This window comes from Hemiscyllium ocellatum, chromosome 7 (assembly GCF_020745735.1).
Source record: "Hemiscyllium ocellatum isolate sHemOce1 chromosome 7, sHemOce1.pat.X.cur, whole genome shotgun sequence".
NCBI lineage: Eukaryota > Metazoa > Chordata > Chondrichthyes > Orectolobiformes > Hemiscylliidae > Hemiscyllium > Hemiscyllium ocellatum.
This window is the reverse complement of record NC_083407.1, coordinates 22,785,329-22,800,021: the sequence shown is the minus strand read 5'-3', so window position 1 is coordinate 22,800,021 and position 14,693 is coordinate 22,785,329. Positions and strand designations below refer to the sequence as shown.

The 14,693-nt window shown below is 42.0% G+C and overlaps 1 protein-coding gene across 8 annotated transcripts in view; it reads right to left on the bottom strand.

Moving 5' to 3' along the window:
- Window positions 1–488: 488 nt before the first annotated feature.
- gli2a (GLI family zinc finger 2a) overlaps window positions 489–14,693 on the bottom strand; it is a 412,735-nt gene continuing 398,530 nt past the window's right edge. For all 8 annotated transcript variants that reach the window (XM_060827038.1, XM_060827037.1, XM_060827045.1 and 5 more), the window contains 2 exons: window positions 5,633–5,966; window positions 489–4,871 (listed from right to left, as the gene is read on the bottom strand). In XM_060827038.1, coding sequence (XP_060683021.1) covers window positions 2,365–4,871; window positions 5,633–5,966 — 2,841 coding nt within the window. In that variant the 3' untranslated portion in view covers window positions 489–2,364. The remainder of the gene's footprint in view (window positions 4,872–5,632; window positions 5,967–14,693) is intronic.

Here is a 14,693-nt window from a genome sequence, read left to right as displayed (position 1 = left end):
CCAGCAACACATTTTCAGCAATATATTTTTACACTTTGAGTTTCGCAATGTGCAATCTGAAAAGTTGGAGGAAGCACTTTTAATGGTTGAACTTCAAATGATAAATGGATAAACACCTGAAGGGAAAGGATAGTAGGGGAGATTAATTGGATGGCTCCACCAGCAGACAATGGGCCAAATGGCCTCAATCTGTGCTATATTGTTCCATGAATCCCAGCATTGTTAAGGGCATTGACCTTGGTGGAGGTGCCAAACTGAGCTCCTATTGACTGAGAAGAAAAATGGTTCACTTCAAATTGAGCAAACATTAATCAATACTGACAAACCGCATTTGGACACTTGGCAACCCAGTTGAAATAAGATGGACATTCTCAGTAAATGACTCTTTCAAGTATGAAATAATTGTGCCTAATGTTTGTGGTGAAATCTGTCCTTCTTAGACTGTGATTTAAAATATTGAAAAGTGATGTACATTCAACATTGCTTTTTATTAAAGAAAAGTTTGTTATTGTACAAAAAATGTATATACATTTAGATCACTAGATCTATTTTGTGTGCTGAGAGGAATTGGTTACAGGAAATGTCCAGGCTACAAGTTGATCAAAAATAGTCAGCTTGGTGCTCTTATTCAAAACACAATTTTAAACATGTTGTATATTTACAGACTGGAATGGTTGTACAATGTTTAAAATTTCTTTACATGAGATGCTTTATGCACTAAGAATGCACAACAAAGAAGACATTTTAGCTCATATATATTGAAAAGATGCTTTGCATATTTTCACAATAATTCTCACACATATTGAAACTATTTTCATTAAACACTTTATGTTAACTAGCACAGTACCAATAGCATTGCCATATTACAAGCATATTGCTGGAAACTGTTTCCAAAATGTAATAAACTGAGGAGGCTGAGAGGTGACTCAATAGATGTTTACATAATTATGAAGGATATAGATAGGGTGGATAGTCAGAGGCTTTTTCCCAGGGTGGAAGGTCAACTGCAAAAGGGCACAGGTTCAAGGTGAGAGTGGGAAGGTTTAGGGGAGAAGTGCAGGCAAAGTTTTTCACTCAGAGGGTGGTAGGTACCTGGAATGCACTGCTAGTGGAGATGGTGGATGCAGGCACATTAGTACCGTTTAAGGTGTGTCTTGATAGACACATTAACGGGAAGTGAACAGACGGCTATAAACTGTGTATGGGCAATAAGTAGCAAGTCTAAGTAAAGGTGGTGCAGTGGTTAACACTCATACCTCAGCGTGCTGAGGACCCGAGTTCAATCCCATTCTTGGGTGACCATCTGTGTGGAGTTTGTACATTCTCCCTGGGTTTGCTTGGATTTCCTCTTGGTGGTCTGGTTTTCTCCCACAGTACAAAAATGTGCAGATTAGGTGGATCAGCCATGCTAAATTGCCCATAGTATCTAGGAATTTGCAGGCTAGGTGGATTAGCCATGGGAAATGTAGGATAAGGTCTGGGTAGAATGCTCTTCAGAGGGTCAGTATGGACTTGATGGGCCGAATAGTCTGCTTTCGCACTGCAGGGATTCTATGATAAGGAATAGGCAGAGGCTTGGTGGGCCGAAGGGCCTGTTCCTGTGCTGTATTGTGTTGTATATTGACAACGCCTTCACTATTTGAAAATAACAAGTTATAGTAAGGCACTTCTTGATGCTATAACATGGGCTTTCCTAGCTTTTTGGTGCCATATATTTTATGGAAAAGCCTTATCATTTACAACGTCCACAAACTATACAGTCTGTATTATCATGAGGTTTCATAGTGATAGTTTGCCAGATGTGGAATAATTAAGAGCTAAACTCAGAAAAGGAAGCAGTGTACAGTATGGCTTTGATGGTAATTGTCCGTGTACCTTTTGTTCTTTCACCTCAGCCAAACTAAAACACTTTTCAGTGACAATGAATCAACTAATATACACTGGGGAGTTCACATTAATGAAATACAAAAAAGCACACATCTACTATTTATAAGGAAGAAATGGGCAACGTTTGGCTTGTACCTTTGCCTGTTTGGTCTAGTATACAGTATCAGTGCTTTGTAACAAAAAGAAACAGGATTCCCATTTCAAATAACACACCTCCTGATGTAACATGTCAATCCACCAGCTATTTCTTCAAAACACAGCAAGAAATCCCTATTCACAAATATATAAGCCTTTGCAAAATGTTCTGATTCTCTTTCTTCAGAATAAAGGTTTCTTTTTATACATTAAAATACAAAGTTTATTTTAAAAAATTGCTCTTTAGGAATGTTAATATTTCGAGACAATCTGTTTTTAAGCATCATATTTTGAAGTTACTGGAATCTGAAGTTGAAATTGCTCTTCACTACTCTTGAGGGTTTAAGACATCATATTAAGAAATTTGTTTTCCTCAGCCAAGGTAGTTAACATAGAGCTCATGTCTCCAATTGCCATATTAGTCAACCCGGCTGGAATGGGCTGCAGAGTCAGAGAATTCCGAGGAGTTGTGAGGCGTGAGGAATTTTGAGAGAGGTTCTGAAGAAGGCTGGGGCTCAATGTGCCTGACATCAAGCTAGAATGGTCACCATCATCCATGATAGCGTCAAAATCTATCTGCGCTTGGTCCAGACTGTGGGAGTTTACTGTACTTGATACCTGGTTGGTGCCTGGTGAGGCCATTGCCGCAGCTTTGACACCTTGCATACGCTGTTGCTGCTGAATAGCACAGTCCATTTGGCCACTGAAGTTGCCATTTTGTTCATACATGTGGATCTGACCAGAATAAAACATCAAGTTGTTGCTTGAACCATCATTATTACACTGTTGCGATTGCATTGAGAGTTGATTACCTGGCTGATTGTGGCTTACTTCGGGTTGACCATGCCCGGGGCTCATGCCATTCATCTGGAGTGGGCTTTGCAGATAACTTTGATGCTGCATGTTTAAAGAATTCATTAGACTGTGGTGTCTCTCTAATGGATTTGAACCCTGGGGGGGATGGGGCTGCATTATTCCACGACTTAAGTTGTGCCCAGCAGAATTCATGATGTTTGACCCTGCTTGGCTGAAGTTCTGCTGGTTTGGGCTGACTTGGGAATTAGTTTGACTTAACACTCCGTGGGCAGCAAAGGAGCTATGGCCTGGATTTCTGCCAGACTGGAGATGGGGCCCAAAGTTCTGTTGGCTTGAAACATGCATGCCTTGCCCTGGTGCGTCTCTGGCACGGCACCCGTTCATCATCATTGGCATCTCGCTCGTGCCAGTCATTGGCTGATGTACCTGTGCCCGGACCTGCTGAGCCTGGGCGTAGCTTTTGATTGCTGCATCTTTGCTCTGCATCATTGCCATCTGCTTAAAGTCTTGAGTACCTGTTGGCGCAGGTGAGCCCATCATGTTGCTCGCTGGCATATTACTGCAAGCCCCCTGGCTGAGAGTCCTGCTGGCAATATTGGGGCTAAGCATTTGGCTGGACTGATTAAAAGTCTGGTGCGGGCTGAGAGATGAATTAGCGTTCTGGCACAAGCTCATTGGCTGCTGCTGCTGCTGCATATAACTCATCCTTTGCCCGTTCACACCAACACCTCTTTGCATCACACCCTGTTGCGCCAGAGCCATCTCATTCTGGTTTATTGGGCCAGTCGGCTGAGCAGAGTTGAGGTTCTGGTACTGGTCAAACAGTTGCTTCTGCTGAACTACTGCCAGGTTTGACCGGGTGAACTGCTGCTTGGACTGGTCAGGAATGACATCGACTGTACCTGAGCTTACTTCATTCCACTGAACTGGCATGCTGTTCTTCTTCAAGTTGGGTGATCCCTGGTAAGGTTGACTCCCTGGACTCATCTGGCACTGCGTCATCATAGAACTTGGCTGACTCATGTTACCATCGACCATTGCCATTCCACGGTGGGAGAACGGGTTTTGACTCTGCATGCTCATGTTTTCCTGGAAGCCCTGCATTTGTCCAGTGAAATTCAACGAACTGTTATCCTGGGTCAATCGATTTTCCTGAGAGTTGATATACTGCACCACATCATCGGGCAGCATTAGATCATCCTCCACACCTTGGGCATCGATCTCGCCGGCCACAGTCTCCATGACAACGTTCTCGCTGATGCTGGGCGGCCTAGGCGAGTAGGCACACCTGTGGAGGCTTCCGTCCGACCGAGCGGGGTTTTGAAGGCCATAGTGATGCCTGTCCATCGCCGGCGGCAACGGCAATGGATTCATGTTGTTCATGCTGTTGAAGCGTTGGACCCTGGGGAGAGACAGAGGATCCACGGCCGTCCTCCTGACTGGGTCACTTGCCCGCCTGGTGGCATTGCCGACAACTTCATGGGGCCGGAGAGCTGCCGTGCCATAGCCGCGAGGAATGCCATCGCTGCATCGCCTTTGAGCGGCAGGAGGAGGGAAAGGAGCATACATGGAATTGGGGCCTTCTCCCAGGAGAGACATTTTTGCCTTCTGGCTCATGCGTTCCATGTTGGGCAGGGGCGTTGGGGGCGGTCCCCCAGTCGCCGCAGCGTATTTAGCCTTCAGCCTGTACTGCTCAGCCGGCGTCAGATTGAGCAGGCCACCACAGTAGCTGACCTCACTGGACCTCCGTGACAGATCCGTGGAGATGGGGTCGTAGGAGTCGGCGGAGCTGATGTTGTTCAGACGGCCACCAACGTGAGAGGCCTCGCTGGAGCGGCGGCTGGAAAAGTAAGGGGAAATGCCGGATGACCTTCGACTGACAGTGTAGGCCGAACTGATGGTGCTCGTTGCACTGTCACGACGCTCATTCAGTTGATTCAAAACAGTGATCTCACTGTTGGACAGCTCCGTTATTCTAGGGTTAGGCAACACAGCAGTGGAACCACCAGTACTTGAATTCTCCAGTGAAACTCCTAAAAACATTTTAAAAAGGCACACATTAATCTCTGCTTGATGAAGGTGAAACTACATGAGGGAAAAGGGAATTAGGTAGAATTCATACAGTATGGATGCAGGCCATTCAACCTATCAAGTCCACCTCAACCCTCCAAAGAACACCCCACACAGACCCACTCCTCCTTAACCTTATCCCAGTAACTCTGCATTCCCCGTGTCTAATCACTTAAGCTACACATCCCTGGACCACTATGGGGCAATTTAACATGGTCAATCTACCTAATCTACACACCTTTGTACAGTGGGAGGAAAGCAGAGCAGCCCCCACACAGACACGAGGAGGATGTGCAAACTCCACACAGACAGTAATAGAATCCTAGAGATGTACAGCACGGATCAGACCCTTCAGTCCAACCCGTCCATGCCAACCAGATATCCCAACCCAAGCTAATCCCACCTGCCAGCACCCAGCCCATAACCCTGCAAACCTTTCCTATTCATATACCCATCCAAATGCCTTTTAAATGTTGCAATTGTAGTCACCCAAGGTTGGAATCAAACTCAGATCTCTCGTGCTATGAGGCACCCCACCTTGAACATTGATGACGTAGTGAAGGAGGAGGTTCATGTGCACAATAAAGATTAAAACAGAGCAGTTGGGTCAAATGGACTGCTTTTTTTTTGAGTGTCTAAGTTCTATGTATATTTACTGTCCATTTCCATTTATACTTTCCAAACTGTTTTACTCTCTAGACAGGACTGTAAAAAAGTAACTTACCATTCATGGGAATGAGCGGCAGCTTGGTGTTCTTGACTGGTGGCACTGGGTTTGCCCATGAAGGAATGTCTCTAACCTGCTTCAATTTTTCTTTCTTTAGTTGCTCAAGTCTTTGGGGTGCTGTCATGTTCTTTCTCAAATGAAGGCTGATTGCTGAAGTTCCAGATGAAACAGTGGAGTCCACAATTGGGGAATCATCTAAGGCAGTCAAATCTCCCAGGCTACCTCCACTGTTGATGTTCATTTCTACTCCACTGTCATTGTTGTTGGTGCTGCCAAGTGGCGATGGTTCACTGCTGCATGAAGATTGGCCACCAGGGCTGGACTGATACATCTGAGGTGAAACAGAATAGATTCTTTCAGAAGTTCAACAACAGAAACATTTGCACTATAGCCTTAACATTTACTTATATGCAAAAACTTACTTTAATTTCTTTCCCTTTCTGTTTCTGAGGTGTTTCTAAGTAATGATTTACCCTGAATTAACCTTCTCATTGGGCATTTTACATTTTGTGAACTTTCACAGCTATCTTTGCTTCTCAAATTCTGAAGGCACTGCTTCTGTAGCTACAGATCCAATCTCCTCTTGCAGTTCAAGTCACCGTACCATGATGAACAGCAAGTATCCTGGCTGCTTTCCCTCTTTGCCAAGCAAAGAGAACTCCTATTTCTGTTTGAAGATTTAAAAACTACTCTCAGCTAACTTGATACTAATGAGAACTAAAGGAGACACCCTGCTGGATCACGTGGCTCAGAGATAGAGCCTGTTGAGCCATCAGTATAGTACAATACAACCTCGATTATCCGAATGAGACTGTCAGGGAGTGTTTTTTGTTTGGATAACTGATCGGATAATCGATCTGATTGTAAACAAGCAGTAATTTATGAATACTGGTATTCCGAACATTTCTCGGTTATCTGGCAATGCACCATAATGAAATGCTGATCATGGAATGCTGAGTTGCCTAATGCCATTTTTACGGGACGTTGAGATCTTGTTTGGATAATCTGAAATTTGGATAATTGATGTTTGGATAATCGAGGTTGTACTGCATATGCTTTTTGAGAGACCAGGTCCTTAATCTCAAGCTCATGAAAGCCTTTAGACCAGAGTTTCTGGTCCACAGTGGCAGCAATGACACAGATGGGAAGAGGGACTTAGGGAGCTAGGCAAACTAATGAAAATCATTCATTCTCAGGCAGTCATCTCAGGATTGCTCGTGTGCTAGTGAATTTAGAAACAGGAAGATTGAGTGGATGAACATGTATGTGGCTGGAAAAATGGGGCAAGAGGGAGACTTTTTGATTTCTCGGACAGGTTCTGGGGCAGGTTGGGCCTGTACAAGGAGGATGTGTTACATCTCATTAGGACCGGGACGAATATCCTGGCTGGGAAATTTGCTGGTGCTGTTCGAGAAGGTTTAGACGAGCTAAGACGGATGGAAGCGTCAGAGGAAATACAGGTGGAACAAAAAGAAAGCTGATCGTGGAAGGTAGAAAATGGAAAGCAGCAAAGATAAAATCTAGAGTCAACCAGAGTTAAAATACAGGAGTGTTAAAAAAGACAAATTAAAAGTACTCTGAATGCCTGCAGCATTGATGGCATTTGCAGAAGTAAAAGCATATGATTTAATTAGCATTACGAAGCGTGGCTACAAGCTGACCAAGGGGGCTGAATACTAAACAACATTTGACATTTAGGAGGGATCAGCAAAAAGAAAAAGGAGGTGGGGCTGTGCTGATAATAAGAAATGAAGGAAGTCTGACTGGAAGAATAAAAAGTGGAATTAGTTTGGTAGAGCGAGGAAGCAGCATGGGGACAGCAAAAATTGGTGAGAGATTTATTGATGACTAAACAGCAGTGGTAATGTCAGGCACAGTATAAAATCAGGAAATTAGAGTATTGTGTTCAATTCTAGTTGCCACATTACAGGGATGATGTGGAGGTTTTGGAGAGAGTGCAGAAAGGTTTACCAGGATGCTGCCTGGATTAGAGGATATAAGCTATAAGGAGAGGCTAGAAAAACTGGGCTGTTTTCTCTGGAGCAGTAGAGGCTGAGGGGAGACTTGATAGAAGTCCACAAAATTATGAGATGTATAGATAGGGTAGATAATCAGAATCTTCTTCCCAGGGTTGAAATGTCTAATACCAGTGGGCATGCATTTAGGGTGAGAGGAGAAAGTTCAAAGGAGATGTGAGGGGCAATTTTTTTAGAGAGAGAGTGTAAGGAGTCTGGAACATGCTGCCAAAGGGTGGCGGAGGCAAATATTATAGGGGTGTTTATGGGGGTTTTAAAAAAGCACAAAAATATGCAACAGATGGAGGGGTTTTAACTAAGATCAGGCAGAAGGAATTAGTTTAATTGGCACCATGTCTGGCATAACATCGTGGGCCGAAGGGCCCATTCCTATGCTGTACAATTCTATGTTCTAGAGTTGCATTTAGCATGAAGACTGCAGTCATTATCAATGTCTTCAATCTACGTAAAGACTGGGTAAATCTAATGAACATACTACTGTGAAGGAAGAGTTCCTGGGATGTGTTCAAGATAACATTTAGGAGCAACTGTAGCAGGATACAGTTTAGAAACCCACCGGCAAAGGGTGTTTTAGATATAATATGCAGTGAGAAAGGGCTTACAAATAATCGTGTTGTAAAACAACTTTTGCAGAATAGTAACACTGTACAATAGAATGTTCCATAACCTTTAAAAAAGGTGTAGTTCAATCTGAAGCAAGGGGCTTAAGTTTAAACAAGGACAACCATAAAGATGTGAGGAGGAAGTCGTGGATTGGAAAATACGTTATAAAGTTTAATGGTAGATAGGGAATGGTTAGCATTTAAAGAATAATTCCTGGTTTTCAAAAAAAAATTCCTTTAAGGCAAAAATACCAAACAGGAAAAGTGAGAAAGCCATAGCTAACAGAGGAAGTTAAAGGTGGCATTAGGTCAAAGTAAGAGGCTAGTAAAGTTGCCAAAATAAATTGTGAGCTTGAAGGCTGAGACAGCTTTAGAATTTAGCAAAGGAGGGATGAGAAATTGGTAAAGAAATATAGATTAGAAAATGAATATAAATTAGCAAGGAACTAGTAAAGTAGTATTGGAGAAATGAATGGGACTGAATATTTACAATACCTACCGCTCGTTGATCTTCACTTTTCAGAGTTAAAAGGGATGGCTACAGAGATAGTGAATGATTTGGTGATCAGCTTTCAAAATTCTGTTCATTCTGCAATGGTGGCTTATAAATGTAGTAGCTGCTGGTGTAACCCCCTTGTTTAAGAAGGGATGGAGAGAGAAAACAGGAAGCTATGCAATTGTTAGCCTGATATTAATAGTATGGAATTACTATGATCATTATAAGGGATATATTTATTCAATATCTCAAAAACAATTGTATGGTCAGATTTTTGAAGGGGAAATCAGGCTTGACAAACATGGAAGATTTTTTGAGAATATTATGACCGGAGTGGAGTCAGTGGAGGTGGTGTATTTGGATGTACAGAAAGTGTCTGATTAAGTTCCACACAGCAAGTTAATAAACTAGAGAAAAGTGCATGATATGGGGTTAGAGTATTGGGGTAATTTACTAGCATGAATTGAGCACTGATCAACATTCCGAAAGCAGACAATATAAATGGGTAATTCACAGATTTACACACTGTCCCCAGTGGAGTTACATAAGGATCAGTGCTTAGGATCCAGTTGTTCACAATGTATATAGCGATTTAAATGTGGGGCCCAATTATAATATTTCCAAATTTGCTGATAATATAAAACTTGCTGAGAATATGAATTGTGAGAATGATGCTTGGAGTCTTCAAGGAGATTTATATCAAGGTTGAGTAAGTAGGTAAGAGCATGGCTGATGGAATACAATGTGGGTAGGTAGGAGGTCCACTTTGGTCAGAGGAACAATGATGCAGAGTACAGGTATTTCTTAAATGGTGAGAGATCAGGAAGTGCTGATGTTGGAAGGGAGCTGGATATCATTATCCCCAAGTCAGTGAAAGTGAGCATACAGTTGCAAACAATGTGAAAGGCAAATAGTATGTTTGTTTTTATTGGACAAGGATTATTCTACAGGAGCAAAGAAGTCTTGCCTCAACTGCTATAGAAGAGTGGAGTTATCACACCTGAAATGTGTGTGCCAGTCTGTTACCCTCACTCTACTTGCCACAGAGTGAGTGCAGGGAGGTAAGGATGGCAGATTCTTTTTTAATTCATTCACTGGATGTGGGTGCCACTGGCTACTCCAGAATTTATTGTCCATCCCTAATTGCCCCAGAGGGCAGCTAAGAGTCAACCACATTGCTGTGGCTCTGGAGTCACACACTGGCTGGACCAGGTAAGGCAGTTTCCTTCCCTTAAAGGGCCTTAGTGAACTAGATGGGTTTTATCAACAATCAACAATGGGTTTTTTCAACAAAACGATTAATGGTCATCTTTAGATTCTTAATTCCAGATTTTTATTGGATTCAAATACTACCATCTACCATGGCAGGATTTAATCCTTGGTCCACAGAACATCCCCTGGGTCTATAGATTAACAAGCTAGTGATAACACCAGCAGGCCATCACCTCCACACTTCCTTCCCTAAAGGGCATTCATGGACTAGGTGAGTTTTTAATGACAATCATAGTGGTTGTATGATTCTCATTAACCTAGCTTTTTCCCCTAACATTTCAGATTTTATCTTTTATTGAATTGAAATACCATCATCTGCCAACATGAGATTCTAATTAAAACTCTCACCAATGAATTACAGCTCAAACACATTACCACTATGTCACTACCTCCTGTTGACAGATGTCAATGATATAGGATGGCAGTGGAAATGCCACATGGAGAACCATGAAAATAGTCACTGGGAAGGGAACTGAAGAAAAACTGAATCAACACTGAAATGCAACTCCAAAACTAACTCGAACTCTGACGTGGAGGTGCTGGTGCTTTGGCTGGGGTCACCTGATGAAGAAGCAGAGTTCCAAAAGCTTATGATTTCAAATCAACCTGCTGGACTATAACCTGGAGTTGTGTGATTTCTATCTAGAACACTGGTGGAGAAGAATGAGTATTTTACTGCTGTCCCCATGCCTCTGCGATTATTTACCTTGTAATTCTATGCTGAACTGGAACTGAGCTGTGATAGGAATTTAATAAACTAAAGAAAAGTGCATGATATGGGGTTGGGTTAAAGGGGCTGTTTGCCTAGCATGAATTGTGAACTGATCGACAGACAGAAAGTAGACAATATAAATGCCAGAGGCAGTCTTCTGGCATCAATATGGGCCCTAACCCACTTAGACTCCCATTCCCCAGTCGCACCAGTCTATCTGAACAGCTTGAATCTTGCTAAAAATATACTTACTAGATTACTTACAGTGTGGAAACAGGCCCTTCGGCCCAACAAGTCCACACCGACCCGCCGAAGCGCAACCCATCCATATACCCCTTACCTAACACTACGGGCAATTTAGCATGGCCAATTCACCTGACCCGCACATCTTTGGACTGTGGGAGGAAACCGGAGCACCCGGAGGAAACCCACGCAGACACGGGGAGAACGTGCAAACTCCACACAGTCAGTCGCCTGAGGCGGGAATTGAACCCAGGTCCCTGGCGCTGTGAGGCAGCAGTGCTAACCACTGTGCCACCGTGCCGCCTTGACTAATTAGCTCAATTTGTATTTTGTAAAATTTCTCAAGCGGAAAATGCTGAAACTCACAACAGGACAATAAGTATGTGCAAAGAAGTGAAAGATAAGGAAGTCCTTTGTAAAAGTGCAAGGAAGTAGGGACTAAAACAATCCATCATTCAGTCAGAGAAAGGATGGCAAGGAATTGATCAACTTTCAAACATGCTTTAAAGATAAAACTATTATAGGATAGCTGAATGGAGTAACTGAAAATCAAACACTCATTTGGTAGTGCAGAACTTCAGTATTGCTGAAAAAGACATGTTTTATTGAAACTTTTCATCTTGTGCTCGTCAGGACAATTTGCAAGAATACCAAAATTAGCGGAAAATCCTTGTGAGAGGAGAGCACTCCACTCACATTTTATAAACTGGGACATTTTCCTTTCACTGACAATCAAGTGAATTACCCTGATGAGTACAAGGCAACGTGGTTGACAAAACACATCATTTTTCAGTGATAATTGAAAACATCAAATCAACAAAAGAAGCTGAGGAAGAATTCAGGAAAGCCACAAGGACAGGCAGGCAGACAGAAAAAAACAGGGAAGAACAAGAAAGCTGAGAAAGGGAGGTGAAATTTCTACATATGCAGAAAATGAAAACAGAATGAAAGTTGAAAGAATAACAAATTTTATTTATATGCCTTTTGTAATCTCAGGACATCCTGAAGCTTTTTACAGCCAATAATCATAGGTAAAATGAAAATGGGGAAAAAAAATGGAAGTTCAATAACCGAGATTAATGAGCTCAGTAGGCGTATTTGTGCGTTTTGATCTGCATAATAGAGCCTTTTCAACTTAAATGTCTTGGGCATTCTACTTTCTTACAGGCGATATCTAAATGCAAAGTGTTGTTATTAGATTAGATTAGATTCCCTACAGTGTGGAAACAGGCCCTTCGGCCCAACCAGTCCATGTCGACCCTCCGAAGAGTAACCCACCCAAACCCATTTCCCTCTGACTAATGCACCTAACACTATGGACAATTTAGCATGGCCAATCCACCTGACCTGCACATCTTTGTGACTATGGGAAGAAACCGGAGCACCCAGAGGAAACCCGCGCAGACACAGGGAGAATGTGCAAACTCCAGACAGTCACCCGAGTTTGGAATTGAATCTAGGGCCCTGTTGCTGTGAGGCTGCAGTGCTCACCACTGAGCCACCGTACCACCCTAAATTGCATCATCAGGAAAATGATACAGGTGGTCGATTTCAGAGCTGGTCATTGTAAGGAAAATCTGTTTTAAAGGTATGCTGAACTCTCAGGAAAGTGTTCCCTTAAAAGACTGTGCTGATCTATCCTAATGCAAATTGAATGGAAGCATTTTAAATTGGGGGGCATGACCACACAGAAGCACACATCTACCCTTGTGCTGAATAGAAATATAATTATTAAGTCTTGAGGAAATGGTAAGAAAGTTGGGACTGGAATATAACAGTTTTCTATAGCAACACTATATTTGGGAATGTCTGTGCCATTTATCAATATACATATTGTCATTCACTGGGGAGGTAATGGCTTAGTGGTGTTATCACTGGACTGTTAATCTATGGACCCAGGTAACGTTCTCGGAACCCGCGATAGCAGATGGTGGTATTTGAATTCAATAAAAATCTGCAATTAAGATGATGATGATCATGAAACTGTTGCTGATAGTGGGAAAAAAATCCCCATCCATTTCACTTACGTCCTTTAGGGAAGGAAACTGCCATCCTTAGCTGGTCTGACCTACATGTGACTCCAGACACACGCTGAAATGTGGTTAAATCTTAACTGCCCTCTGGCATAATATTAAAAAATTCATGTGGGGGTCGACTTTTAGAAAGTTGGGTTTGTGTAATCCATAGCTGATACAGCCTGTTTGACTCTAGCTTCTATCTCAGTGGCCTGTGGAAGCCAGGTGAGAGTGAGGTCAGTCAGCATTAGGGTTGGGGTCAATGTGCGTGATTTGGTGTTTAAAAGAGGAAGATTTAAAGGCTTTGGTGTTTACCCAATCTGATATTGCATTTAGTGATACTTAGATGTAAAGATGAATTTACATCCAACAAATGCCTGAATTTCAGCAGTGACAATTCAATGAAATATTCTGAATCCCCTTTGTGAGGTATTTACATGGTATTTGAAGTAAAGAAATAGGCCATTCAGCCCATCAGATCCATGACAGTGTTGTATGTCACACATAAGCCTTCTGCCACCCTGTTCGTTGACCTCAATATATTCTTCCTCTACTCCTTTTTTCCCACTTTTAAAAAAAAATTCATTCATAGGATATCATGTCTTTGGGATTCCCTTCCTCAAAAGGCAATAGATGCAGAATCTTTCAATATTTTTAAAGCAGAGCTAGATACATTGCCAAAGGGATGAAAGATTTCTGGGGATATAGAGGAATGTGATATTGAAGTTAAAATCAGATCATCCATGATCTTATTGAATGAGGGAGTAGGTTTGGTGGGCCGAATTGTCTATTCCTGTTCCTTGTTTGTACACTTATGTGTACAAACAATTTAACTACTCCCGAGTTAAAGACTTTTCTCTTAATTATTACAGTTTTTCAAAGGCAGGCATGGTGGACTAACTGGTTTGCTTCTCTGCTGTGTGTCCCCATGCATCTTACCCTTATTAAAAATAGATTTCCTGTTGATAGTTATTTGAAACAGACATAAACTGCATTAATTTATGTTTCTGAATGGGATAAGTTACAACTGAATCAACCCTGCTCTGCAAATCTCTACCTGACAGATGTGAATAGGCCTTTATATGTATAAGTCCACTTATTTATAAACAGGCACTGCACAATCTTGTACCAATAGTGTTTATATAATGTGCTCCAAACAGTGGGAATGGGTTCTATATTTAGGTACAATCGATAAGGGGAATTTTAAAAATGGAACAAAGCATATCTTTATGCTTACAAACTCTATTCCTATAAATTGTTCAGTTGATGCGACCCATAAACACACCCATAAACACTAAATGTTTCCCATTTCATTTCTCCCCAAAGCAATATATCAAATTATACTTACTTCTTATGGTCCTTTAAATAAATCTAAAAGTGCTCTATTTCACAGAAGTATTTTAAACCTGCTTTAAATCCTTTTTCTTTAACTAATACCCTTCAGCTGTCACAGATTTCAAATGCTAAACAATTTCTAAAATGCTGCCTGTTTATCCTACTTGAGTGCCACTGATGCTGGGTAATTTACATGAGTGTTGTTGACTATAATGGAACATGTTCGGTACAGCCATAAAGCAGAGAGATTGGAGATTAAGTAAATCTTTACTCACCTTAGTACCGACTGTCCTTAGGAAGGTACAGTCAGGAAGGGAAGAAGCAGCAAGCATAGTAACAGAGGGGAG